Below are 27097 nucleotides of genomic sequence, written 5' to 3' on the forward strand. Positions count from 1 at the left end.
AGGAACGCTGCCTCCCGGGGTTTGCAGGGGGAGCAGTTTTGGCATTCCAGTGGATTTACGATTCTTTTGACGGATCTTTCTTATGATTTCTTGTAGTATAATAAAGAAAGACAAAATGGACATTGTTATCTCTGTAGCTCTGTAGTTAAATGATATTCTGCTTAGACTGAAATAAAGCACAGTCCAGTGGGAATTTGCCCGGATTGTTCGTGTGTGAGTCTCTTATTGAGAGTTGTTCTCTGAACCTCAAATAAAATAAAGACTACAAAATCAGGGAAAGCATCACTAGGAGATAGTGTAAGGCAGCTCCCTATATTCCTAAATACAAATTGGTGCATCTACTTCAGTAATGTTTACACTGACTGGCAGCAGCTACCCAAGGCTTCAGGGAGAAGTCTTTGCCATCCCTACCTGGAGATACCAGAGGTTGTCCCTGCAGCCTTCTGCATGTGAAGCAATTGCTGTACCATTGAGCCAAAGACCTTCCAACTGTTAGTTCTGCTTTCATCCTTAGGTGAAAGGTACAGGCTTCTTTAGCAGATGGAGAATAGGAAGGAAGAGTAATTATGTAATCCTGTAATGCAGGGAAGTGATGTATGGAAGTGAGAGCTGGACCATAAAAAAGGCTGATCGCCAAAGAATTGATGCTTTTGAATTATGGTGCTGGAGGAGACTCTTGAGAGTCCCATGGACTGCAAGAAGATCAAACCTATCCATTCTTAAGGAAATTAGCCCTGAGTGCTCACTGGAAGGACAGATCCTGAAGCTGAGGCTCCAATACTTTGGCCACCTCATGAGAAGAGAAGACTCCCTGGAAAAGACCCTGATGTTGGGAAAGATGGAGGGCACCAGGAGAAGGGGAAGACAGAGGACGAGATGGTTGGATGGTGTTCTTGAAGCTACCAGAATGAGTTTGACCAAACTGCGGGAGGCAGTGGAGGACAGAAGTGCCTGGCATGCTCTGGTCCAGGGGGTCACGAAGAGTCGGACACGACTAAACGACTAAACAACAACAATAATAATGCAGCGATGAGGAACCTGTTGCCTTCCATATGTTGCTGGGGTCCAACTCCCATCAGCCCCAGGCAACATGGCCAATGGTTGGGGATGCTGGAAGTTGTAGCCGAGCAACACCTGAAAAGCCAAAGGTTCTACATCCCTGAGATCAACATTAGATGGTGTAAAGGTAAAGGGACCCCTGACCATTTGGTCCAGTTGTGGCCGACTCTGGGGTTACGGCGCTCATCTCGCTTTATTGGGCGAGGGAGCTGGCATACAGCTTCCGGGTCATGTGGCCAGCATGACTAAGCCGTTTCTGGCGCACCAGAGCAGCACACAGAAATGCCGTTTACCTTCCCCCCAGAGCGGTACCTATTTATCTACTTGCACTTTGACGTGCTTTCGAACTGCTAGGTTGGCAGGAGATTAGATGGTGTTTTGTGTATGAAAAAGTCTACAGAAGCCAAACTGGGTAACTTTACTTAGGCATGGGAGTAAACGTTCTCACAGAGAACACGTTTCAGAGTAATCCTTTGGAAAAACACAGGGCTGACGCACCCATGAGATGTGCTGAGGTAGTGGCCTCAAGCAGCGTAAGCTAGGAGGCAGCATCCCTGCAGGTACCCTGCCCACTCAGCTGCCTCTGTCACCAACAGAAAAGTAAGGCAGCAGCAGTTTCCAGAGAGATCTCACTGAACCCTCGCAAGGTATCGCTAAAATCTCCCAGTATCTTGTGCACTCCGCAAGATATTGTGAGGTCTTGCCAGAACCCACCACCATCATCCTTGCTGCCTTTGCGTGGGCTCTGCCACGCAACCCAGGGAAGGGTGGTCTTTGGCAAGGGTTTCCGCCAACTCCTATGGTTGCTATTAAAAATGTGTCCCGAAAGGGTTGTTCCAAAATGTGTCAGGCCTGAAATAAATTTTTCTTCTGGCACCTGGAGCTCCTTGCTCTTCACCCCACTCCCAATTGTAACCCCCTATTAAAGCTGCCATTAATAACCAGAGCTCTAGAATCCTCACCCTGATCTTTATTGCGCTGGGCAAAATGATGCCACAAACCCTCCAAATAGCCACATTTGTAGTTCCAGCATCTCTAAAACTGCCACGATTCATTGCCAGTCCCTGGAATCCAATTGTTGAGGCAGCAGCTTGCAGGACTGAAGCATTAATTGCCCCGGTGATGACACAACAGGTCCCTTTGCACCCGTGTAAGGATCCATGGGTGGTACTGCTTGGCATGTAAACTGCTAGCCTGAGCACTATTAATGTGACCAGATAAAGGAGCAGACAGTTTAATAGTTGTGTAGAAGAGGACGTTTCAGCAAGAGCAATGTGTCAGCTGGCAGGTGCAGAAGAGAAGGCCCCACTGCATTTGATCAGGCTAACCCCTAGTCATGGTGCAGCCTAGCCCCTAGTCACTGAGCCATTTGGGGGAAGGGCCATAGCTCAATGGCAGAGCATGTGTCTTGCACATGAAAGGTCCTAGGTTCAACCCCCAGCATCTCCAGGTAGGGCTGGGTGGTGCAGTGGTTAAGAGCAATAGACTTGTAATCTGGTGAACTGGGTTCACTTCCCCGCTCCTCCACCTCACAGAGTGTTTGTTGTGGGGGAGGAAGGGAAACGAGAATGTTAGCTGCTTTGAGACTCCTTAGGGTAATGATAAAGCGGGATATCAAATCCAAACTCCTCTTCCTCCTGGGGGAATCGCCTGCCTGAAACCTGAGCCAGATGCTGCCAGTCAGTGTAGGTGAACCAGATGGACCATTGGTCTGACTCAGGATATGGCAGCTCCCAACATTCATGAATCAAATATGGTTTTGCACAAGAGGAATCTTGATGTGCTTACTGACAACTGGGGGAACTATGGTATTTTGTAATCCCCTTTTCACCCACTGGCGCTGTGAAGCCTTCACAATCCACAAAGGTAAGACATGGAGATTAAGTCTTCCTGATTATAATGCTAGCACTTTTATTCCACTTTCTAATGTACTCCTGCACGGCATTGCCAGTTGCATTATGAAACGGTGGCTTTTTTATTCGACATGCCACCATGCCATGCTAAATTTTGTGCTGCAGGAAAATACCGAATGCTAGAATACCGCCCCAGATTTCATCACATGAAATTACAGTGCCAAACTCCCACAATTTTCTTGGTTAATGGGGTTGCAAATGGGTTTTGTTTTTTTGAGGGGGGGGTGGAGAGAAGCAAATAACCTAGAGATGAATTATAAACTGCTCGATTCTGCTAGTTTTTCAGAAGTGGCTAGAATGCCATGTGAAAGATCATGTAAAATATAGAAGTTATCAGGTAAGGAAATGCTGGGGGGAATCTTAGTGGTGCGGCAATAAAACTACAAGCATGTTTGCAGAGCTAATTAGGGTCCAGTACGGTTTCAGATTGGATGGGGGGCTGAGTGTTGGGATTCCTGCATTGCAGAGGGTTGGACTACATGAACCTGAGAGTCCCTTCCAACTCCTCAATTCTATGGTTGTCTGAAGGCAGCCTCAGTCTTGGGTCTCTGCTTTGCTTCAGTAGATCATTGGAAGTCAGACCACTGGTCCATGCAAGTCGGTACTGTCTCTGCATTGACTGGCAGGGGTGCTTCTGGGTTTCAGATGCCAGGGCTTGAGCCTGCAAATCTTGTGATCTACTGCTGAGCTGCTACAGTCCATGTGGACCTGTAACTTGAGTCATGCCATCATACATCCTTCGCCTGAGCACATATGCTTCGCCATGTCCTTCAAGCGAACCCATCCCAGATAGAGACTGGCAGCCGTTTATGAATGGTGCAGACTTAAAGGTTTGCAGATAAGATTGCATTTGGGTTCCTTATCCACCCCCTGGAGGTTTGAGAGCTGTCATCCCACACACATTGAGATTGTGCAGGTAAAGTTGGCACAGTGTACCTGTCTCTCTCTCTCTCTCTCTCTCTCTCTCTCTCTCTCTCTCTCTCACACACACACACACACACACACACACACAGCCTTGTTGGGCGCAGAGGAGAGATGAAGGAGACACACAGGCTGCATCCACACTAAAAATTGAAAGCAGTGTGGTTGTCACTTTCCCCCAAGGAATCTTGGGAGCCAAGGGTGCTAGGAGTTGTAAAGAGACCCCTGTTACCTGCCCACAGCTCCAATTCACAGAGTTCCCTGGGAAGGGGAGGTCGATTGTAAAATTACTCTGGGAATTATAGCTCCACGGAGGGGAAAGGGGATTCTCTAACAACTCTCGGAGCCCTTAACCTAATGTACGTATTTTTCGCTCTATAACACGCACCAGACCATAACACGCACATAGTTTTTAGAGGAGGAAAACAAGAAAAAAATATTCTAAACGAAATAGTGGATATATGATTTTTGTGGTTCATGCTGTGGCCACAGACATGTGATCTGACAGTGAGTTTGGAGTAGCCCAATGCAAAAATCCTGAGGATCCATGTGGATCCATGCTTTGTAACCACGGAGGAGGGAAGGAAGGGGAACCATGGATCCTCTGCTCACGACTGCAGCAGATCTCCCCCGCCACCCGCAGGCATTCGCTCCATAACACACACAGACATTTCCCCTTACTTTCTAGGAGGAAAAAAGTGAGTGTTATGGTGCAAACAATACGGTAGTTCCGGGATTCTTTGTGGGAAGCCATGACTGTTGAAGGGGCAGAAGAGAAAGCCTGCAGGATCAAATCAAGGGCTCGTCTGGTCCAGCATCCTGTTGTCCCACCAGATGCCTGTGGGAAGCCTCAAAGCAAAACCTGAACGTAACAGCGCTTTCCTCACCTGCATTCCTCAGTGGGTGCAGATCAAAGCCATCATGGTTGACAGTCATTTATTTAAATGTATACAGTGGTACCTCGGGTTAAGAACTTAATTCATACCGGAGGTCCGTTCTGAACCTGAAACTTGTTCTTAACCTGAGGCACCACTTTAGCTAATGGGGCCTCTCGCTGCCGCCGTGCCACCAGAGCACAATTTCTGTTCTCATCCTGAAGCAAAGTTCTTAACCCGAGGCACTACTTCTGGGTTAGCGGAGTCTGTAACCTGAAGCATCTGTAACCCGAGGTACCACTGTACACCGCTTGATTGTAAAAAAGAAACCCAGCAAACCCACACACCTCAAAATGGTTTACAAAAAGCCAATTAATAGTCTTTGCCGCCATCCAAATTGGTGGCCGTCTTTGCCTCTTGTGGGAGGGAGTTCCATAGTTTAACTATGCGCCGTGTGAAGAAGTTTGTTTGGTTTTTTGTCTGCCCCAAATCCTCCAACATTCATTGGATGCCAGGGAGTTCTAGTGTTACAAAATAACAACCTTTCTCTGCCCACTCCCCCCACACCGTGAATGATTTCGTTGCTTCCATCACATCGCAGATTACTTGCCTGTTCTCTAAACTAAAAAGTTCCAGATACTGTAACCTTCCTTAGTAGGGGAGTCGCTCCATCCTCACTGTGATAGGATTCACTTGCCCTTTCAACATATGCCATGGATATAATGCAGGTGTTTAAAAGCACCCCAGGAAAGTTGCCTGATGCTGGGCCCATCAAAATATTTCTCCATCTATCCAGAAGCAGCTCACTGGCTGAGGTGGAGCCACTCTGCTCACTTCCTTGCAGGAGAGTCACCGCTGTTTACTGGAATGGGAAGAGGGAAGGGACAGGGAGATCGGGCGCTCCTGCCAATGCTTTTGCACCACATTCACCTTCCCACACCCAGCAGCTAATCTGCTGGGAAACAAGGACTGCAGCTCCACAGTACCCAGCAAAGCACCTGCCGGGCCTCCAATATTACCTCCTGAGAGAACAGAGAGAGTGGCCAACTCATCGGCCAGCATCTGCGGGCAAGGCATGTGGTCCACCACTGAGCTGCTTTTCAGTGAGACAAGTTCCCTTCTTCACATCTACGGCATCCCCCACTTTAGTATGCACTATACAAAGAGGTTGTCTATTTTTCATTCAAACACAATTCAGCTTGGGAGAGTGACGGAGATCTAAAACACTGGGCACTTCAAGGCGGTCGCTGTTCTCAGATGGGGTCCAGCCACATGCTGGCAAACTCAGGTTGCACAACGGAAATGATGTGGTGCTCTGGAGCAATAAACCCCCTTCATAATAATAATAATAATAATGGGATTTTTTTGCAATAGGGACCAGAAAATGCACTTGGAAGTGTGGCCAAACACTTACTTGATCTTACGACCTTGCCTGTGGACAAATCAGGATGAATGCCTAATGAACAGGTTGTTTGGAAGAGGCCACTGTCCAACGTATAGACCCAAAGCCACAGTTTTCAGATCTACTGCCAGTGGAGGTTAATCCATCTAGGTGAATGGGGCACGTCCTCAATCTGCCCTCACCTGCCTGACTTCTTCCTTGCAGTCAGTCAGGGGGTGGCACTGCCTGTCAGCCTCCTGCTCCTTTGCCTCACAGTTGCCCTAACAGAACGGAGCAGAAAGAAGGATTCGTTGGCTCAGTCTGTCATTGGCTCTGGCGCCACCTGCTGTTCGTCTCCCTGTCTTCTGCCCAACCACTTCCAATGGCTGCCAGCACAAGGACAAGTGGACAGGGACAACACAAATACATATCATACTTGGGTTGGTGCCCTTGGCCACTTCCAGACAGGCAGTATTTTGTGGGAGGGATTCCATATCACATACCAGAGAACTAGGCCTGAATAATTTAAGTGGATTAAAATACACTGGTACAAGAAAATCTTTTTTTAAAAAAAGAAAGAAAGAAAAGAAAACCGCTGACTTCTTGCAGTTAGGAGAGTGACAGGGAAATGCAGTAAAAAGTGTGAGATAAAAAACTGATTAGTGGGAAGTTGCAGAATCAGGGAGCAAGCAAATCAGGATGAATGCTTCATGTCGTCTTACAACCTCCCCATGAAGGAAGTAGAATGAATATTCATTTTAAAGATAGGGCATCGTCTAACCTGTGTATACGTTTGGGGCAATGACCACACAAAAAACAGGTCACGTCGAGGTCACAGGTCTGACCTCATGGGCAAAAGGAAATAAAGGAAATGGCACATCTGCTGGGCACACACACAAGTGCCTGCAAACACACATACACACACACACACACACACACACACACACACACAAAGAGTCTGTGCAGGTGCAATCAGAGCTTCTTCTTTTAAAGAGAATTTTAACAAGCTAAAACCATTTGCGCTCTCTCACTCTCTCCCATTCTCTCTGTCTCTTCTTGTTTGTTTGTTTTTTGCTTGTTTTCATTGTTAAAAATGTTGTCACTGTAAACGTGGGAGCGCAAAGTCAGCCACCCCAACTGTCCTTGGGATTTGGTCCAAGTTTCCCCATTGGAGAGTCTCTCTGTATATTCTAGGTGCAGGCTTCCACCCTTCCAGAGGCGCTCCCGGGGCCTCTGCTGCCCAGAAATGACGCTGGTTGCCCCTTTGCCCCCTCCTGTGGATCCAGGTCTCCATCCAGCCAGGGTTATCATCGCTTCGTTGGCAGCCTCTGACCTCTGGCTCCCTTCTACCCATGGAGGGGCAGGGGCAACATTGGCACAAGCTTAAGGAACAGGGTCCTCCACCCCCTCAATTTGTATAGACCTGAGTGCCAATCACACGCATTATCTCCTTTTGGATTTTGGGGTCCTGAGTATTGATGTTGGCGTCTCCAACTTGGCCGTCTTCATACCTGTGAGGGAGACAGAAACTGCTTCAGAAATTGCCTTCTTCCACCATACTTTTTCAAGATGGTGCAGGGCTATTGGCAATCCCAGTGGGTAAGGTGGCACTGCCCAAGGCTGCAGCCTTGGCATTGCCATCTCCCTATTCTGCAAAATAGAACAGTTTCCCTTTCCCTACCCAGGAAATGTGACCACTCACACGAAGAAAAAGCGGGTGCAGACGTGGTCCGACACTGGACACACCCAGATGTTCCCGTGCTTCTGGAGATCCTTTGACGTGATCACTGCAAATGAGAAAGGCATCAGTCTTCTCATAATCAGAACACAACACACAAGGCCTGCCAGTATCACCCACTAACCAGGATGATCAGGTACTTTGGCACCAGAAACCCTGGATATTACCTCTGATTGACCCATTTATGCAGTTATGGACAGGGAAGGGAAGGGCAGTGAGTAGCATCAGTCCTCTTGCTTGTGATATAGTAGAACGGAGGACCATCCAATGAAACAGATTGTCAAAGGTTTCAGGATAAACCAAAGGAAAATGCATAATTTCACTGATGGAATTCACTGGTAACGGGTACCAGATTAGGTGCCTTCAAGACAAACCAGAGATGGGGTACCCATGGCTCTCCAAGATATTGCTGGACTCCAAATCTCATCATCCCTGACTCTTGCCCATGATGGCTGGGGATAATGGGAGTTGGAATCCAACAACATTTGGAGGGCCACAAGGTTCTTCATCCCTGGACTAGAAAAAACAAAACCAATGGAGGATGGCAATACCAACAGTAATTAGCCCTGAAAATTATAAATATGTAGTCTCCAAGCTCAGAGAAGGATGCTTCTGAATCAAAAATGTTGGAGTCAATTTTTTCTATTTTGTACTGCTTTTAATATATATTCCTTCCTTCCATGGGGCCTTAAGGTTCACGTACATCTGGTGTGAAGAGCCTTCTTCCCCTCCCCCCCCCCCGCTCTCCACTGTTGCCAAACTGCAACTCCCATCATCCCTCACCATGGGTCATTCTTGCTGGGGCTGATGGAAGTTGTTTTACAGCAACATTTCGAAGGCAAAGGTTCCCCTCATCTGATGTACAGTGGTGCCCCGCAAGACGAATGCCTCGCAAGACGAAAAACTCGCTAGACGAAAGAGTTTTCCGTTTTGGAGGTGCTTCGCAAAACGAATTTCCTATGGGCTTGCTTCGCAAGACGACAATGTCTTGTGAGTTCCTGCTGGTTTTTTTTTCCTCCCCCCCCCCTTTTTCTAAGCCACTAAGCCGCTTATCAGCTGATCCGATCAGCAGATAAGCCGCTAAAAGCCGCTAATAGCGCTAATCCGCTAATCCATCAATGGGCTTGCTTCGCAAGACGAAGAAACCGCTAGACGAAGGAAGAGAATCACAGAACGGATTCTTTTCGTCTTGCGAGGCACCACTGTACGTGCACATAGATGTGCATTAGAGACTAGGCTAGACCGTGAACAACTCTAGCATTTCATACTAACAAAATATTGTCATTCCCAGGAGGCAAAAAAACAGACACCAATGAGTCTGATTCTTATCCCATACATTGTCATCCTTTGTTCCTGTTTGCTATACCACTTCTGACGCTTTTCACACAAAAAGAATGTTACTCATTTGTAGAGCAGGAGCGAAGAACCTTGTGCTGTCCGGATGTTGCTAGACTCCAGCTCCTATCACCCCTGACTATTGGGCAAACTCGCATGGGGCTGATGGGAGTCGAAGTCCAGAATAACTGCAGAGAACCAGACTGGGAAATGCTGTTCTAAGGGCATGGAACTGGCTGCTGTTGGAGACAGTTTGCTGGACCTTTGGTGTGATCAGGCAAGATGAGCTTCAGGTTTCCCCGGCACACATTCCTTAAATTGGCATTTGTATGGGCCTGGTAGCCTGCACTTGGGCTCAGGCAGGAGTCAGGACAGATGTGGAGAGAAAGGAGCTCCAAGAGAGGGAGAGACATTGGCTGACGTGCCTCTCTCGCCCCATCGCTCACCTTCACAAAGTGCGATGCAGTTCAGATTGCGACTCTGCAAGAACCTGGACTGGATGGATCGAGTCTGCAAGCAAACCAGAGAGATCTAGAGTTACACAGACCAGAGGTGGGGAAGCTTGGTAGGGTCACCACATTCTCTCATGGGCAGCCTTCCAGAAGTAACCTACCCCCATCGTGAGTGGAGACAGTTGCCAAAGTGGGCAGAGCAAATGGATATGACTTCCACCTGACAACAGATGACATTTCAGTCATGAAAAAGTCAGAGGTTTCTACACATACAAACACACAGGCCATTTCTCTCTTTGCCCTCCCAGGCAAGCAAGAGTTGTTACCAGAGTTCAATGACATATTTCAGTCAGGCAAAAGCACTCAAGGGCTTATGAAAAGACTTGTGGCCTAGGGAGAGTCCCAGTGTCTGAACAAAGAGGCCTGGAGGGCTCCATGGACTAGAGCAGGGGTTCCCAAACTCCTGCCCCTGGACCACCAGTGGTTCGCAATATTCGTTCAGGTGGTTACTCTTTCCCCTGCTCCAAAGCGTATTGCTGAAACAAAGAAAGCTTAGAGTTTTGTGCAGAATATGCAGGCAGTTACCTGGGGGATGGTGTTCATTCGGTTATACCTCTGCACCAGCTCATCCTTGGAGGGCATCCTGTGCTGGCCTTTCCCCATCCCTGCATTGACAATAAAGAGAGTAAGAACAGCAACCCACAGGGTGCCAGGACCGGCTGCTTGCATGAGCGAGGAATTCTGCCAGTTGCTGGTGCAGTCTGTGCAGGGAGGACGGTGCAAACGAGCCCAGAGACACAAACAATGGCCCATGATCTCCAAGGATGTAGCAATGAGAAGACAGACATTCAGCCCTTATCCAGTGCAGTCTATGCTGATTGGGAGAAGCTCTCCAGGAGTCTTCATCTGCACAGCTTCCCAACGTCCTTTAACTGGAGAATCTGGGAATTGAACCCAGGAACTACGGCATAAGGATCTACCACCGGGCTCCAGTCTCAGCTCAACTAGCAAGCTCCTCAGCATGTCTCTTCAACAGAAACTCATATCATCCACTAGGTAAGGGAGAACACAGATAAAGGTTGCCCTGCCTTCTACCTGAGATGGAAGAAATGAAGGTGTGCTACTTAAGTCTTATCACTTTCCTTCTCATGCACACGATACAAAACCACCAAACTTGTCTGACACGATAAGCACCAGAGAAGCCACCTATTCCTATGGCCCGCACCTCTCCCAAGCAATGGAAGGAACTCATTCCTGGGGACAGAGAGAACATCAGGCCTGCTTGCAGCCCATCAGTGCTGTGATGAAGGCACATCAAGGGCTTGTGCCTTCCACTGAGTTTGGGTGCCCAGAGGAGAAACTAGGGAGATCACCATCAAGGTCTACTCTATAGCAATCCCAGCTCCAGGCAGCGGTTGGGCCTAGCTGAATCTCAAGACAATGCCTGCAAGGCTACGTGAGTCCACAGCCAGGCAACGCACATAGGCAGCCAATCTCACCACCACCACCACCACGACCATCACCCTGAGAATTTTAATCTCCCCAGGAGCCCAGCATGTGGATGGAGGAACACACACAGCGGGGGTGGGGGGAGCGGCTCTTGGATGCGCGGCAAGCATGTCTGCAGGACGAAGGGGTGCACTGACAGATGGAAGGGGACAAAGAGAGCCGCTTACCTGAATATCCAAAGGAAATACTGGAGATGGGGCTCAAATAGATGCCTTTGCCATAGGCTGCTCCATGCAGCTTGCAGGAAAACACCAATGTGAGCCAAAAATAATTTGGGGGGGGGGAATGCAGGCCAGGGAAGGGGGCGCAGCACGGTGCAAGCATCAGCAAACCCTGGGGTCTGTCTGTCCTTCCTGAACATTTGGCTTTCCCGTAGGGATGTACAAAGGATCTGCTGGATCAGGCCAAAGGCCCACGTGGGCCAGCATCCTGTTCTCATAGTGGCCAAGGACCTGAGGGCAACAGCAAGTGTCCCCACTGGAGATTACCATCCACTGGTATTCAGCCTACCTCAGATGGCAGAGGTATTCAACTGTGCCACCAGGGCAGGATTTGGGGGCAGAAAGCAGGGGTGCCACGGACCATCACCCTGAGCAGCAGGACTGGCTTCACACATTTGGAAATAAGTGACACACATTGTTCATCGAAGCGGAGGGTGGGGTAAAGGGTAAAGCGACCCCTGACCATTAGGTCCAGTTGTGACTGACTCTGGGGTTGCGGCGCTCATCTCGCTTTATTGGCCGAGGGAGCTGGTGTACAGCCTCTGGGTCATGTGGCCAGCATGACTAAGCTGCTTCTGGCGAACCACAGCAGCACACGGAAACACCGTTTACCTTCCCGCCAGAGTGGTACCTATTGATCTACTTGCACTTTGACGTGCTTTCAAACTGCTAGGTTGGCAGGAGCTGGGACCGAGCAACGGGAGCTCACCCTGTTGCGGGGGTTTGAACCGCCAACCTTCTGATCAGCAAGTACTAGGCTCTGTGGTTTAACCCACAGCGCCACCCGCGTCCCTAGCTCCATTCAGAGCCACCTACTAATCACGGGTGTGCGTACAAGCCTAACCACAGAAGACTGGTGTTTCCTTAAGCAGAAGAAGGTATATTTTGCTTTCAAAACAGAGAGGACCAGGACAGGGGGACAGGGGTACAGCCCCTGACTCCAGCTGAGATGGGGATCTATTGAGGCCATCTGCTGAGGGGAGCAGGAGGCAGGAGCAGGAGCACCTGATAGCCCCTGTCAGCACATAGGAGCACTGGGAGCTGTTTAACGCCAAGTCAGACCATTGGTTTATCTAGCCAGCGATGACTCGCGGCAGGTGTAAGGCAGGAGGGCAACAGCAGGGGGAGCTAGAACAGCAGGGGGAGCTAGCAGTGACACCTCCTAGACTGGTAATAGGGCAGCTGGCAGGTAGGGGCTGACTGGGACAGTTGGTGGGGCAGTGCCCCATTTGCCCTCCTGGACCAGTTTCCAGGGCATCTACCTCAATACTATCTGCACTGACCAGCAGTGGCTCTCGAGGGCTTCCAACGGCAGACATTCCCAGCCCTACCTGGGGAGGCCAGGGATTGACCCTGCATCCTTTCACGCACAAAACAGATGCTCGGCCCTCCCCCCCCCCCAAATTTGATGGCACCACCTCCCAGGAGAGCGGAGCTGTGTGATACCATTGTTTAACCTTCCAGACAGCACCTGGTATTTCCAGATCTATATTATTATGGCAGCAATATCACCCACTGAAACATTTCTGATATTAGAGTGTTGGACTAGGACTGCAGAGAGCCGGGTTCAAATCTCCACGTAGCCAAAAAGGTCGCTGGGTGACTTTTGAGCCAATCGTTCTCTCTCAGCCTAACCTACCTCAGAGGGCTGTTGTGAGGACCTGTAGGGTAGGGGTGGCCAGAGGGCTCATGTATGCCACCTTGAGCTGACTGGAGGAAATGCAGGATAGGGTTGTGGGGCAGAAGTTGTGGGGCATGGGCTGGTTCTTGGAAGAGCCCCCAGTAGAGATGCAAAGTTGCTGGCCAGTGTTGGATGGCTGGTGTTATGTATTAAGATTAGCTGCAGTTCTCACTCAGGGCCACCAGTATGCAAATGAAGGATTGAGAACTGTCGCTCACTGATTGGTTAGCTAGTTGGAAGTTGTTACTGTTACAAGTTACTTAGTATTATATAAAGCAGCCAGCGAGGCTGCAGTCAGTCTGACTCCAGGAACAGTTCTAACTGCTGTAATAAAGAGCTGTGGATCTAACAGAGCTGTGTCCTTCGTCCATCTTTCCCACTATTTAAGAGCTGACTCCTCAAAGAAGCAATTCTAGCCTTCAGTGACGCCATGCTGTTGCTTGTTCCCACGGCCCACAGCAGTGCAAATATAGCAGGATGGCAGCCTGGTGCAACCATGCGCTGCCCAACTAACCCCACTGAGTGGATCAGAGTCTTGGGATCTGCCTGAGCAGGGAGGGAGGACTGTACCCAAGGTGAGCTATGCCCCCCAGGCCGACCAAGTGGCAGTTTGTGCCCTTTGGACAGGGGCAGCCCATCTCGTTTCGCTGCTGGAAGTGAAAATGGGAAGGCCCTGCCCCGCTGCCAAAGCCCCTGTCCTCTAGGTCATGTGAGATCACATGAGAACTAGCAGAGCCCTCGCAAGATCTCATGGAGAGCATGAGCTCTTGCTAGATTTCGGTGGCAGAGGCAGCGGGGCGGGACGCCCGCAGGGGTGCTGCCTCTTTGGTTCTGCTGCCCGAGGCGGCTGCCTCAGCCTGCCTCCTGGGTGGGCCGGACCTGCCCAAGAAGAGGTGGAGCCAGAGCCAATGGCAGGAGGAGCCAACGAATCCTAGTTTTGTCCCCAATCCTCCTCCTCGCAGAGTTGTAGAAGGAGGGGACACTGAGGCAAAGGAGGAGGAGGAAACTCACTGTCATGGCCACCTCTGGGACAGATTGTAAGGAAAAAACCAGACAGGTGGGGGCTGGTTGAGGGATGACGAAGGTTGCTGGGGTGGCTCCACTGCTTGGGGCTGTTCTAGCTATGGGGAGTAGCAGGGGTCTGTGGAAGTCGCTTACCTGCAGTTTGGTGTAGGATGCATTGACCAGCCCGTTGCGCAGAATGGAGTGCCAGTTCTCAATGTGAGAGCCACTGCAGGGGGAGAGAAATGGTTCAGCTCGCCAGCACTTGGCCTTGCCCCAGGCCAACACACACAATAAAAGAAGATTTAAAATGGTAGCACATTATAAAATTAAGGAATGTTGACATGACGTTTAATTGAAAATAAGTGGTACTGGTAAAGAGATGCTTAAGAAAATGTAAATAGGGATTGATAATTGGGAATTGAGATTCATAATGATAGGTTAATATATGGAGTAAGGATAAATGTTAGAGGGTAAGGATTTGCTGAATTTAACATTTGAACTGGAATACAAAATGGGAGGTGTGAGGAGGTCAAGAAACTAGTGAAGGAAATATAAGATCTGAAAATATAAATCTATTTTTAGTTTGGATTTTTGGTTTTTCTCTTTGTTCTCATTCTTTATCTGTTCTTTTTTCTTTTTTCCCATTTTAACTGTGTGTTTTTTATTGTGTATTTTTTACCTGTTTTGTCTCTGTAGTTTAAATGTTGGAATTTGTTTTTATTGTTTCTGAAACATTAATAAATATCATTATTTTTTAAAAAAAATGGTGGCACATTATTCCGTTTCCCAGAGCTTGTGCATCCACAGGAATGTTCCCTGCCTCTGGACACCTTTATATCCACCATATCTTTATTTTTAAAAAAACTACTCAAATTTGGAGCTGGGGGTGGGATAGAAACTCAGCTATGCAAGCAATAAAGGAGTTTGCTATTTTATTCAAGGTGCCTAGGATTGGTTCCACACAGCACTAAGTTAAAAGCCACTGAGCAGAATCCTTTTTCCACTGGCAAAATGTTTTGTATCAGATGAACACTGTTGCCTAAGGAATGCATAAATAGGTCTCTGGTAACTCTGTTGTACAATAGTCTGTGTGACAACAGGTTTCCACAAGTGGACAGGGAAACCCTTGCGCTAGGGAGGGAGAATGCTGGAGACAGCCCTTAAACGTTGAACACACTTTATCCTCTTCAAATCTGTAATATTTTCACTTTCCCTTCCAAAATGCGGAGTCTGCGCAATTGCACTCGTGCAAACCCCCAGCAAATTTCATGCTGGAAAGCAGCAGAATGAAATCACAGGGCGTCTTTCAGAACAGGTGCAATGGGCAGCAGATAAAGACATTGCCTGGAAGAACATTGTGCAGCTAAGGAGGCCTGGGGCTGGTAAGTACCTGGATGACAGACCATCTAAGGACCCCAAGGACAACCTAGAGTCCCTTGTTGAAGAAAAGGGTGGATATTCAATATAATCCCAGAGACCCACCTTCCCTAACTTGATGCCCCCCAGGTGATTTTAACAACAACTCTTGTCCCTGAGTATTGGCCATGTTGGCTGAGGCTGATGGAAGTTGTGGACTATCAACATCTGGAAGACACCAGGTTGACAAAGGCCAATAGCAGACTTGTTCTCTTGGGATGAATCTTTATGCGTTCATGTGCAAGAGGAAGATATCCGCAAGTTTAGGGGAACCTTGAGCTTGATACTAAAATTCCTTATGGCCGAAGCAAAGGGCAAACCCACCCACCCCGGAGATGAGGCTTGGGGCAGTGGCCACAGAATGCTGAGTATCTGGAGAGAGAAAATGGGAATCTGGGGGTGAAGAAGGAACAAAATATCCCGAGAAAGGGCCAACCAGCCACGAACATGCCACACTGCAACTTTTTTTTTGCACTTTCCGCTTATGAGTGTTATAATTCCTTTTCAGCATATATTATTTTTAAAGGTTCCAGCAGTGATTTTGAAGAGAAGCAGGACAAAGGCCAAGAAACGCTATTTCAAGGAACGACAAGCTTTTAGCCTGAGGGAAATAAAACAAAACAAAACAGTGGGGGTCCAAACTTACTGGAAGGCAAAAGTGCTGCCATAGAGCTTCTTGGCTGTTCGGAAGCGGGCTTCCTTGGCAGGGGGACTGCTCAGGAGGAGGAACTGGTGAGAGGTGTGCATAAATTTCAGCTGCTACCAAGGGAAACAGACCCACAGGAAACGGAGAGGGGCAGCCAGGAGAAGGAACAAAAGCAGAAGGAGAGAGAGAGAGAGAGAGAGAGAGAGAGAGGGCCATCATGCAAGGAAGTTTATTCCTCCCCCTCCAGAACCAACTGCCTGCCTTTCCCTATTATTATTTTCATTTTGAAATGCCCCATAACTTAGAAAGCTTGCCTTCACACCCTGACCATCTGCTAATTACACAGGGCACCCAGGCAGTGGCGTATCATGGGTGGGTGGGGGCACGGGGCACTGGCAGAGGAACGGGGGTGCGGAGGGAGCGGACCGCCCCCGGCACCACTATTCCGGTAGGGTTCCATCACGGTGGGGCCCCCCCCAGACACGCGTTGTGCACACACACACACACACACGCCGGGCGCCACGCCCCCACAAGTGTCTCGCCACACCCCCAGAACCCGCATCACGCCCCTGCCGGTGGCACACCATGCCCTCACAGGTGGCTTGCCACACCCCCGGGATGTGCGCCATGCTCCTAGGGGGTGCCAGCCATGCCCCCACCTGCTCTCCGCCACTGGTAGCGGAGCATGCAGCTTCGCCACTGCCCAGGGCCAAAATTCTTAGGGGCACAACATTTCCGCTCTTCACTTGTCCCAAGGCCTTGAAGCAGCTGAGCTGCACCTCAGAAATCGCTTTGGCAGCCTCCACGGCTGGGACAGCAGAAGGCGGACTCCACTAGCCAACCGTGAGGCAGAAGGAATGGGAGCTGGGCTTGTGCATCTAAGCAAGGGCCCATAACAGCACCAGCTGCCAGTTAGGCTCAGGGTGGGGACAGAACAAAACTGGGGAGCGGTAGGCGGGAAAAATTATAATGGGTGAAGCAGAGCCAGAACAGACTCACAAGGCAGACCTGGCCGACCGATTCATTTTGTGTCTCTCTCATTCTGTCCTCCTGACTTTGCACTTACATAAAACCGGGGTGGGGGGGAGAGCATGGCCGGTGACTGTGGCAGTGACCGTGAGAGCTGAGACAGCGCTTCTCCCGCTCTAAACTGTCATCCCAAAGGGACAGAAGAGGCCGAGGCGCCCAGTCAGTTAGCACAGGAGCAGTTGCCCCCTCAGCCCCTTTGAAGGGGGAAGTTACTGGACTGGGTGGGAGTTGAGGGGAGAGAGAAGTTGCTCAACACCCTCCTTCCCTGGTGAGGGGAGCCAAGTCGGAAAGGGACACTGAGAATCACCTGGTCCAACCCAAAAATATGCAGCTGTCCCATACGGGGATCAAACTGGCAACCTTGGCGTTATTGGCAACCCACTCTAACCAACTGAGCTATCCTAGAGATTACTGTATTTTTCACTCCATAAGATGCACCTGACCATAAGACGCACCTAGTTTTTAGAGGAGGAAAACAAGGGAAAAAATATATTCTGAACGAAACAGTGGATGTATGATTTTTGTGGTTCATGCTGTGGCCACAGACATGTGATTTGATGGTGAGTTTGGGGTCGCCCAATGCAAAAATCCTGAGGATCCATGTGGATCCGTGCTTTGTAACCACATTTTTGCACCATTGCAGCCCCAGGCAACAGTGGATGCGTGATTTTTTTGGTGCAGGCTGTAACCATGGACATGCTATGTGATCTGATGGTGAATTTGGGGTGACCCAATGTAAAAATCCTGAGGAGCCATGGGCTTTTACCTCCCCCCTCCCAGGCAACCTCCTGTATCGCATCCCTTATCTCTGTCCCGATCCCACCGATCAGCCGCTTCCTTTCAACACTCCCTTCCCTCTTGTTTGCCTTAGTGTCTTTTCCTTAGCTGGAGCAGTTTTTTGCTCCTCCTTTTCTTCTAATTTCTCTCCTCGTTGATTTAGTCTTCCTGTCTCCTCTCCTTGCAAGTTTGCTGTCTTTACCTTCCCCCTCCCAGGCAGACTCCTTTATTACATTTCCCCTTATTTTTTAGGAAGAAAAAAGTGTGTCTTATGGAGCAAAAAATATGGTAAGTCTTGTATGTGCTCCTGAGCTATGGCCCCTCCCCACAATGTCACCCCTTGTGGATGGGATGGCTGAACGCAGGAGTGCTCACTTACCCTGCTGAGAGGTAGCTTGACGATGTGAGACCTGTTGCTGGAGATTATCCTAGGGACGACACAGAACCTGTTAGTACGCCGGCAAAAGAATGCTGACTCTGCCATTGGTCAATCTGAAGGCCAGATGAGAAGACCGCAGCCCTTGCCACTGGTGCAGCTTCATGCCATGCGCTCCAGTGGAGCTACCTATCAGCACATCCACATCTGGGGATGCCCATGGCGTGATGGCAGTTAGGCAGAAAGACCTCCCAAGCAGGCAGCAACGCGATCTGGTGCTGTGAAACCCTTTAGAACTAAGTGATCTCAGGACGGAGATTGCAGGACTTTGCAATCTAGGGCATCCCTCCACACCCCAGATGTCAAGATTTTCTGAGCTGTAACTCCAAGCAATCCTGCTTAGGATCTCACAGCCATTGGGGATCAAAGTCTATTCTCCACTCACTATCCATTCCTGCACTTCTATCCCTTTTGAAACAGAACGCAAGGCAGTGGCGCCCGCCCTGTGGAACGCCCTCCCATCAGATGTCTAGGAAATAAACAACTATCTGACTTTTGGAAGACATTTGAAGGCAGCCCTGTTCAAGGAAGTTTTTAATGTCTGGTGTTTTATTGTATCTTTAATATTTTGTTGGAAGTCGCCCAAAGTGGCTGGGGAAACCCAGCCAGATGGGTGGGAAATAAATAAATAAATAAATAAATAAATAAACAAACAAACATACCGTAATATTGTTATTATTTAATTTGTGCAAACATTTTTTGCTATTGTAATTCTGCACGAGTTCCATTTCAGTTCTGACCCTTTTTTATTTACTTTTTGAAAAATTGTAATTACAGTGGTACCTTGGGTTACATACACTTCAGGTTACATATGCTTCAGGTTACATACGCTTCAGGTTACAGACTCCGCTAACCCAGAAATAGTGCTACAGGTTAAGAACTTTGCTTCAGGATAAGAACAGAAATCGTGCTCCAGCAGCACAGCGGCAGTGGGAGGCCCAATTAACTAAAGTGGTGCTTCAGGTTAAGAATGGACCTCCAGAACGAATTAAGTACTTAACCCAAGGTACCACTGTATAGGAATTGCTTTTTTTAAATTTCAAAAAGTGGGGAGGGATTTCGGAAAGCCAAGTTTTAAAATGGGGTGTAGTTAAAAACAATAGGCTTGCTTTGGATCGCATAGCCACTGGGGATGACAATCTACCAGGAAGCAATGAAGCAGCCTTATGTCCTGCCAGACCATTGGGTCCACCTAGCTCAATACTGTCTACACTATCCGGCAGCAGCTCTCCAGTGTTCCAGGCAAGAGACCCTCCTAACCCTCCCTGGGGATGCCAGGGATTGAACCTGGGACCCAGCCAATGCACTATGGCTCTTGCCTATGCTCCAGTCACTCACTGTACCATGTGCTGTTCTTCTTTCCCCTGGCACTGGGCAATATCTGCACAACATTCCCCCTTCCCGTCTTCCTGGGGGCAGTCGTTGCAGCCCGGCATGGTGGTGGGGGCAGAGGTGGTTTTAGCGGAGCGTGACCAGATTGGTCACACTGGGTGCCAAGCCGAGAGGGCGCCACAGGGGGGCTACGACTATGTTGTAGACTAGGAGGCAAGGGGCAGGAAGGGGGCACAGAATTTTGGTGTCGCGCAGGGCACAACTGAAACTTGAGACCCCAGGGTGTGCCACTGGTGGGGGAAAGGGCAGGAATTCTTCTTCTTCTTCTTCTTCTTCTTCTTATTATTATTATTATTATTATTATTATTATTATTAGTGGCTCTGGGTGGCTTGCAACAAAATATTAAAATACAGTAATGCATCAAACATTAAAAGCTTCCCTAAACAGGGCTGCCTTCAGATGTCTTCAGGAAGCATCAGGTATCTCCTACCCTGGCCAAGGAGCTTTGCACGTTCCAGGTGGAGTTGATACTCCATCAATTTTGTTGCTGGGCTCCTAGGAGGCAAGGCTTCTGAGGCAGACCAGAGGGAAGACTTTGGTAGCCTGGTCTGCCAGGGGAGCACAAAAGCAGCACCCGCCCAGCCTTCTCCACTACAGTCCGTAGCAGATACATGCCCATTGCTTATGCCAAGCCTCTGTCACTGTGATTATTAAAACTGTGGCCTGCTTTGATGCCGCTAAGATTGTGTCTGGCTTCCTGCCTCCCGCCCAGCTGCACTGTGCCCAAGTCTGCGGTGTCCCCTGCTTCTTTACCATTGCAGGAGAGGGTGGGCCAGAGGGTCCAACTTGTCCATTTGTTTCTTGATCTCCAGGTAGGAACCCTGTGGAGAAAGGGCAGCAGGAGCAGTTGCAGCAGGTTTATCATCAGTGCTGGATTTATGTATAAGCTAAACAAGCTTTAGCTTAGGGCCCCACTCTCTTGGGGCCCCAAAAAAATTTAAAAGAAAAAATAGATGTACAGTGGTGCCTTGCAAGATGAAAATAATCTGTTCTGTGATTCTCTTCGTCTAACGTTTTTTTCGTCTTGCGAAGCAAGCCCATTGACGGATTAGCGGATTAGCGCTATTAGCGCTTTTAGCAGCTTTTAGCGGCTTATCTGCTGATCGGATCAGCTGATAAGAGGCTTAGCGGCTTAGAAAAAGGGGGGGAGGGAAAAAACCAGCAGGAACTCGCAAGACATTGTCGTCTTGCGAAGCAAGCCCATAGGAAATTCGTCTAGCGAGTTTTCCGTCTTGCGAGGCATTCGTCTTGCAGGGCACCACTGTACATTTCCAAAATATAAGATAAAAAACAAATAAAATAAAACCTACATACAGCAACAGTGTTTAGTGTTGTGTAGGCTCCTATTTGTTATGTGCAAATGGCTTTAGATGCCTATTAGGTCCATAAATTACTATACAGAATATATTCAACACAAAAATCAATGGCAATTTGTTGTTGACAAAGGACAGCTGGACATAAAAAGGGCCCCATTACCTTCAGTAGCTTACGGCCTCATCAAACCTAAATCCAGCCCTGGTTATAATCACAAACAGAACATCTCACCTGAGCTAGGAATTCACACCAATAATTAATTAAAAGGCCCTGATAGGAAGGGTAATGTGGCTTTAAATTGATTTCCTGGAACATAGAAGTTTGGGTTTTTTAATGCTTTCTCTGTCTTTGTCTTTGCCAACTCCCAGTTTCTCTTACGCATTTGCCTTGCTTTAAATATACCAAAAAATTCTGTCGGCAGATATTTTTCCAGGACCCAACTTTTTCTCTTGAAAGGCTTCTCCAAACCTTACACTTTCTTGATGGTTCACTCCCATCCATCCCCCTTCATAATACCATTTTGTCAGCAGCATTTTGTTCTTTATTCTCATTTGCTACATGATCCAGCCAATCTAGGTTCACAGCCAGTGTGATGGCATCATGGCATGACACAGCCAAGTCAGAGCTGGCTACGGAACTAAATCACAAAGTCAAATCAGAGTGACGGTGATGTTTCTTGCCTTCACTCTGAGTAGACAAGCCATTTTGCTCCGTCACAAAACCTCACACACTCAAACGCAGGCTTGGGGCAGAGATTTCTATGCTTTGTGTCAGGTTTTCTAGGCGTTCTTGGGATAAACATCGGGGCAGGCAGTAATTCAAGCATCCTGCCTGGTGATTGTCTTACGTCACTTCAGACACAAAGGAGAGGAGCAGACAAGATGAATAAAAGGCCTAAATGATATCGAGCGTCAGAACAACTTGGCCACCATAAGGAAATTTTGCCATGTTATGACTATTTTCCACCTTCCCATTTCAACTCTCTGGCACCCTATCTGCATAACCTAGCAATTCTAAAATATAAAGGTAAAGGAACCCCTGACCATTAGGTCCAGTCGTGACCGACTCTGGGGTTGCGGCGCTCATCTTGCTTTACTGGCCGAGGGAGCCGGCGTACAGCTTCTGGGTCGTGTGGCCAGCATGACTAAGCTGCTTCTGGCGAACCAGAGCAGCGCACGGAAATGCTGTTTACCTTCCCGCTGGAGCGGTACCTATTTATCTACTTGCACTTTGACATGCTTTCGAACTGCTAGGTGGGCAGGAGCAGGGACCGAGCAACGGGAGCTCACCCCGTCGTGGGGATTCAAACCGCCGACCTTCTGATCGGCAAGTCCTAGGCTCTGTGGTTTAACCCAGAGCGCCACCCGCGTCCTATTCTAAAATATAGATGCACTTTTACTCTCGCAAGATTGAATGTATTGCCGTCAGCTGCACTTGAGGGATGATTCCCCATAGATTCCACACAAAAACGCTTATGTCCCTGTGGAGATGGCAGTACCGAATCGGTGGTGCATGCCCTTTTGGCTTGCACTCTTTATAAAGACTTGAGGAATGAGATTATCACCCCTCTTCTATTGTCCATTCCGGGTCGCCCAACCGCTGCCAGAGTGTCCTTTCTCTTGGCAGAGGAAGATGAGCAGGTGACACAGCAAAGGCTGCAAGGTTTTTAGCTGGGGGAAACAGAATAAGATCCCCTATTTGACTATTGATTCAAAACCCTAAAATGTATTTTATATAACTGACTTTTTATTTCTATTATTTGTATATTGTATTGTTGTTTTGTTGCTATGGCCGATGGCTGACGCGAATAAAGATTCATTGAAGGGCAAGATGCAGAGAAAATTTGTGGGCACCTACTTGGGTCATTTCACGAATCGACATGACACTGTCCAGAGCCTTCTGCAGCCTCTCATAGTTCTTTTTCTGTGTGTCAGGAAAAAGAGAGAGAATGTGCATCAGATACACAAATAGTTCTGCCCTATTTCCCCGGACCCATTACCAGGAAACCGCAAGGCCTGAGTGTTGAGAAGGTCCCAGCGTATGCAAAGCATGCTCCAGAATGCCAGAGACAGTATTGCTTCTGAATACCAGTTGTTGGAGAGCAAGGCTTTCTGCTTGCAAGGCTCCCCTATGGAGCCAGCCTCCAGATATCATGGGTCCCACCCCAGTCTTAAGAATCCCTCGCAGCCCTGGGCCTGCTACCTTACACTAACCTTGGGGTTGAAGGCAAGGGTCTTAGGGTCACTGGGGTCCACAACAGAGGGGTAAGGCTCAAAGATGATGCTCTTGCGGGGAGACTCCAAGGCAGCTCGGCACATCGCCACCAGCAGGTCCACTACCTGAAAGAGAGAAGGAACTGAAGAGGGCATATCCCAACACCTCATCTCATCTCCATCCTGACTTGTCCAGACAGAGGTAACGGGGCATTGTTTAATTTTCATGAAAATAAACCAGAGTCCTACAACCCAACAGGGCTGAGAAGCTTCCACGTGGGGATGGATAGCTTCTGAGGCCGCATTCCCAGGGAGATGTTCCAATAAAGCTTTTCCACCCTTCTCAATGAGCGGCTAGGCATACTCATCCATAGTGACGAAGGAGAGCTTTGATTCCATTCACATTTAAAGGCAAATATATCCAGTTCACACTTTCCAAAACAATATTTGAACTGAAGCACAGCTGTCCATCAAAATTTGCACTTCTCAGGCTTCTGTAATGCCCTTCTTCCACCAGGTAATGTGTATAAAAAACATCTACAGCGGTACCTTGGTTTAAGAAAATGTCTTAGTTTACCATATGAACAACTTGGCTTAAGAACGCTGCAAACCCGGAAGTAGGTGTTTTGGTTTGTGAACTTTGCCTTGGAATAAGAACATGTTTCGCTTCCTATTGAGTGTGTTCCATTTGTAAATTTAGTCCCCTGCTGCTATGGGAAAGCATACCTTGGTTTAAGAACGCTTTGGTTTAAGAACAGACTTCTGGAACGGATTAAGTTCGTAAACCAAGGTACCACTGTACTAGGATAAAGTGCATAATTTAAAGTATGCCTTAAAGGGCATATCTTCATGAAAACAACATACAAATCACTATGCCCCAGCTCTCTTTTTATGTACAGCATTGTAGCTGCCCGGTCAATCGTTGCTGCTTCTGTTGCTTCTATTACTATTATTATTATTATTATTATTATTATTATTATTATTATTATTATTATATTTATGATTCTCAATTTTATACATTTCAATAATTTTACAATCATTTCAAAACTCTACTTCTTTCCCCCTCTTTCTGCAGTTCCTTAAATTTATTTTTAATATTTTCTGCATATCGAAATTAACTTCATTTGCTCATTTATTCATCTACTTTAAATAGATACTCTTATAAAACCTTCAGGTTATTGCAATAATCCTGTCAATGTTCTTATCTGTTTAAAATTTATTTGTAAATATTCAATAAACCATTTCCATTCTTTTACAAAAAAAAAAGTTATATTGATTTCTTATTTTTCCGGTAAGTTTCGCCATTTCTACATATTCCATAAATCCATTCTTGTTTGGTGGGACTTCTTTTTCTTTCCATTTTTGGGCAAGTAACATTCTTGCCACTGTAGTCAGCTACACGAATAAATTTCTATACAGTACAGAATCCTTGCTTCATCAGTCAGCTTCCATAGATTGCCATCACACTTGCATGGATGAAAGAGTGACACCAGAAGATCAACAGAAGGAGAACTTTCAAGAATCAGCCCTGGCTGTAGGCGAGCCCTCAATTATTGTTTGGTTCCCAGTTTTGGCCCCAGACCGTCCTCCCTTCCAGCTCAGCATCCCAGCCCTTGTACCTCTGCTCCTGTGGCCACCTCTTCTGCAGCACCGGACATCACACCCAGAGTGTAGAAAGAGAAGACACACAGCTCCCGTGTGCACACAGCTGGCTGAAGAAAGGCAAAAGTAAAAGATTTTAAAAGCCGCAGAGCTAGTGTGTGTGTGTGTGTGTGTGTGTGTGTGTGTGAGAGAGAGAGAGAGAGAGAGAGAGAGAGAGAGAGAGAGAGAGAGAGAGAGGTGCCAAAGTCCATCTGCATGCCAGGATAACACTTCCTTGAGGCCACCACCGATGGCCAGGAGAGACCATAACTCTGCAGGCAGAAGGTCCCTGGTCCAAGAACCCAGGGAGCTGCCTCACTCTGCCCAATGGTAGGGCTGCCCCTGCCTCATGCTCCATTAACATGACCTCCAGGGCCTCCATTCTTTTTCCCCCCATAATAATATTTATTATTTTCCATACATAGACATAACAAAAGAAAAAGTTAACAATAATAAAAGAAAAAGAATGAAACAGAAAAAAGAAAAAGAACAAAGAATACAGAACATAAAATACAACAAATCATCACTACACTAACACTTAATTAATTAATTAAGATCCATCTTCATAAACTTATTATTTGACTTCCTCAAATCTCTTCCATCTGAATTTCTTAGTAATTATATATAGCAGTTTCCAATATAATTGTTTCATAAAACCATATCACACCTCCATTCTTTTTTTAACCAAGACAAATCAAAAACTACAGAACGCCCACCCCCCCATTTTTTCCAGTGTCCACTCAGCTCCCCCACCAAGAAATCCAACGAAAGGAACACCAAGTTTTTCAACTCTTGAGCTCAGGGATTTTATAAGCGGTGAAGAAAACCTTTCCCACAACGACATTTCCCCCAGTTTGGATTTATATTTTCTTCTGAGTATTTTATAATATGTTATAGAAGTAAGTCAGAGGGTTAGGGATTTTTTTGGATTTTAATTAAGTATTATGTACACAAAAACTGTTTTAAAGGGGTAGATTCTACCATATATCTTGGAAACTTTTTGTTCACTATGCATTTAGATAGCTCTTAATATATCATAACCTAATTTTACCTGGCGGCTCCAGAAATCAGGGAGGAGGTTTTTGTCTATGTTTGGATGTGATTGGGTGCCCTTTTGAATCAAGATGGTGGATTGCTCCATTCAAAACTGCACTGATTTAACCACTGGTTTTGAAATAGTACTGTTTTTTTGTTTTGTTTTGTTTTCTTAGAACTCCCAAGCAATGCCAGGTATGAAGCTGCTTGTTTATTTTTATTTTGATCATTTTATTATGTAGACTTGTTTTTAAAGTCTCTTCGTTTTATCAGTATTTCTTAGGAATTACACACACACACACACACACACACACACACACACACACACACACTTAAACATTCATTCATACTGGCAGACAGAGAGAAAGAGAGAGAGAATCATGGAGTTGGAAGGGACCTTGAGGACAATCTAAACCAACCTCAACATGGGGTTTGAACCCACAACCCTGAACTTAAGAGACTGAGAGTAGTACCTTCAGCATGGATCCATTCTGGAAGACGTGCTGTTCGTCACACACAACACAGTACTCATTCAGGGTAGGGATCCTCTGCTCGGCATACTTCATGATCTGAGCGAGAGAGGGGAGACCACATCTAGATCAGACAAGGTGGACACTTTGACATGGCCAAACACAGAGGAGTTCTGTCACATCACACACAAAGCGGAGGCCAATTTGCATAAAATCTGCACACATGAATTTCTGTGGGCAGATGCAAATGTAGAAAGAAATCAATCTTCACAGAAATAGAACAAAAGAAAAAGACTGTGAGCAAGTGCTATAAGTCCAGGTGTTTTTTTCCCCTGCCTTCTTAGGGTTCTTCTTCACTACGCAGGACTTGAACCAGTCAGCCCTTCAGATAAATGACTGTCTTTGGACAGCCCTCTGTAAAATAGGACACAGGGCCACCTCCAGGTCAAAAGAAGGACTCGCTCTGCGGAATGGGGGCCACAGCTCTGTACATGCCAGGGCTGGTTCACTCCTCCGTGAGGAAATGCCCTTGTGGACATCTGGCCGCCCCCTGCCCTGTCACTGGCGTCTCACCACGACAGCTTCTGATGAGATCTTGTGGAACTCTCGCGAGATCTTGCTGATCTCGTCGGAAGCT

At 47.6% G+C, this 27097-nt stretch overlaps 1 protein-coding gene across 5 annotated transcripts in view; it reads right to left on the minus strand.

Annotated features, from left to right (window-relative positions):
- Window positions 1-7116: 7116 nt before the first annotated feature.
- Window positions 7117-27097, minus strand: part of PARP6 (poly(ADP-ribose) polymerase family member 6) — a 52576-nt gene continuing 32595 nt past the window's right edge. For 2 of the 5 annotated variants that reach the window (XM_083475786.1, XM_083475784.1), the window contains exons 11-23: window positions 26464-26559; window positions 24934-25026; window positions 23315-23440; window positions 22959-23024; window positions 20541-20608; window positions 18338-18386; window positions 16153-16262; window positions 14244-14316; window positions 11351-11420; window positions 10260-10339; window positions 9669-9732; window positions 7852-7936; window positions 7117-7660 (exon numbers count right to left, since the gene is read on the minus strand). In XM_083475786.1, the coding sequence (XP_083331912.1) occupies window positions 7558-7660; window positions 7852-7936; window positions 9669-9732; window positions 10260-10339; window positions 11351-11420; window positions 14244-14316; window positions 16153-16262; window positions 18338-18386; window positions 20541-20608; window positions 22959-23024; window positions 23315-23440; window positions 24934-25026; window positions 26464-26559 (1083 nt within the window). In that variant the 3' untranslated portion in view covers window positions 7117-7557. Of the gene's footprint in view, window positions 7661-7851; window positions 7937-9668; window positions 9733-10259; window positions 10340-11350; window positions 11421-14243; window positions 14317-16152; window positions 16266-18337; window positions 18387-20540; window positions 20609-22958; window positions 23025-23314; window positions 23441-24933; window positions 25027-26463; window positions 26560-27097 lie in introns of all 5 variants that reach the window. The other 3 variants (XM_083475785.1, XM_083475783.1, XR_014519219.1) reach the window with 2 other exon arrangements.

The sequence above is a fragment of the Podarcis liolepis genome, assembly GCF_965112155.1.
Source record: "Podarcis liolepis genome assembly, chromosome: 14".
Taxonomy (NCBI): Eukaryota; Metazoa; Chordata; class Lepidosauria; order Squamata; family Lacertidae; genus Podarcis; species Podarcis liolepis.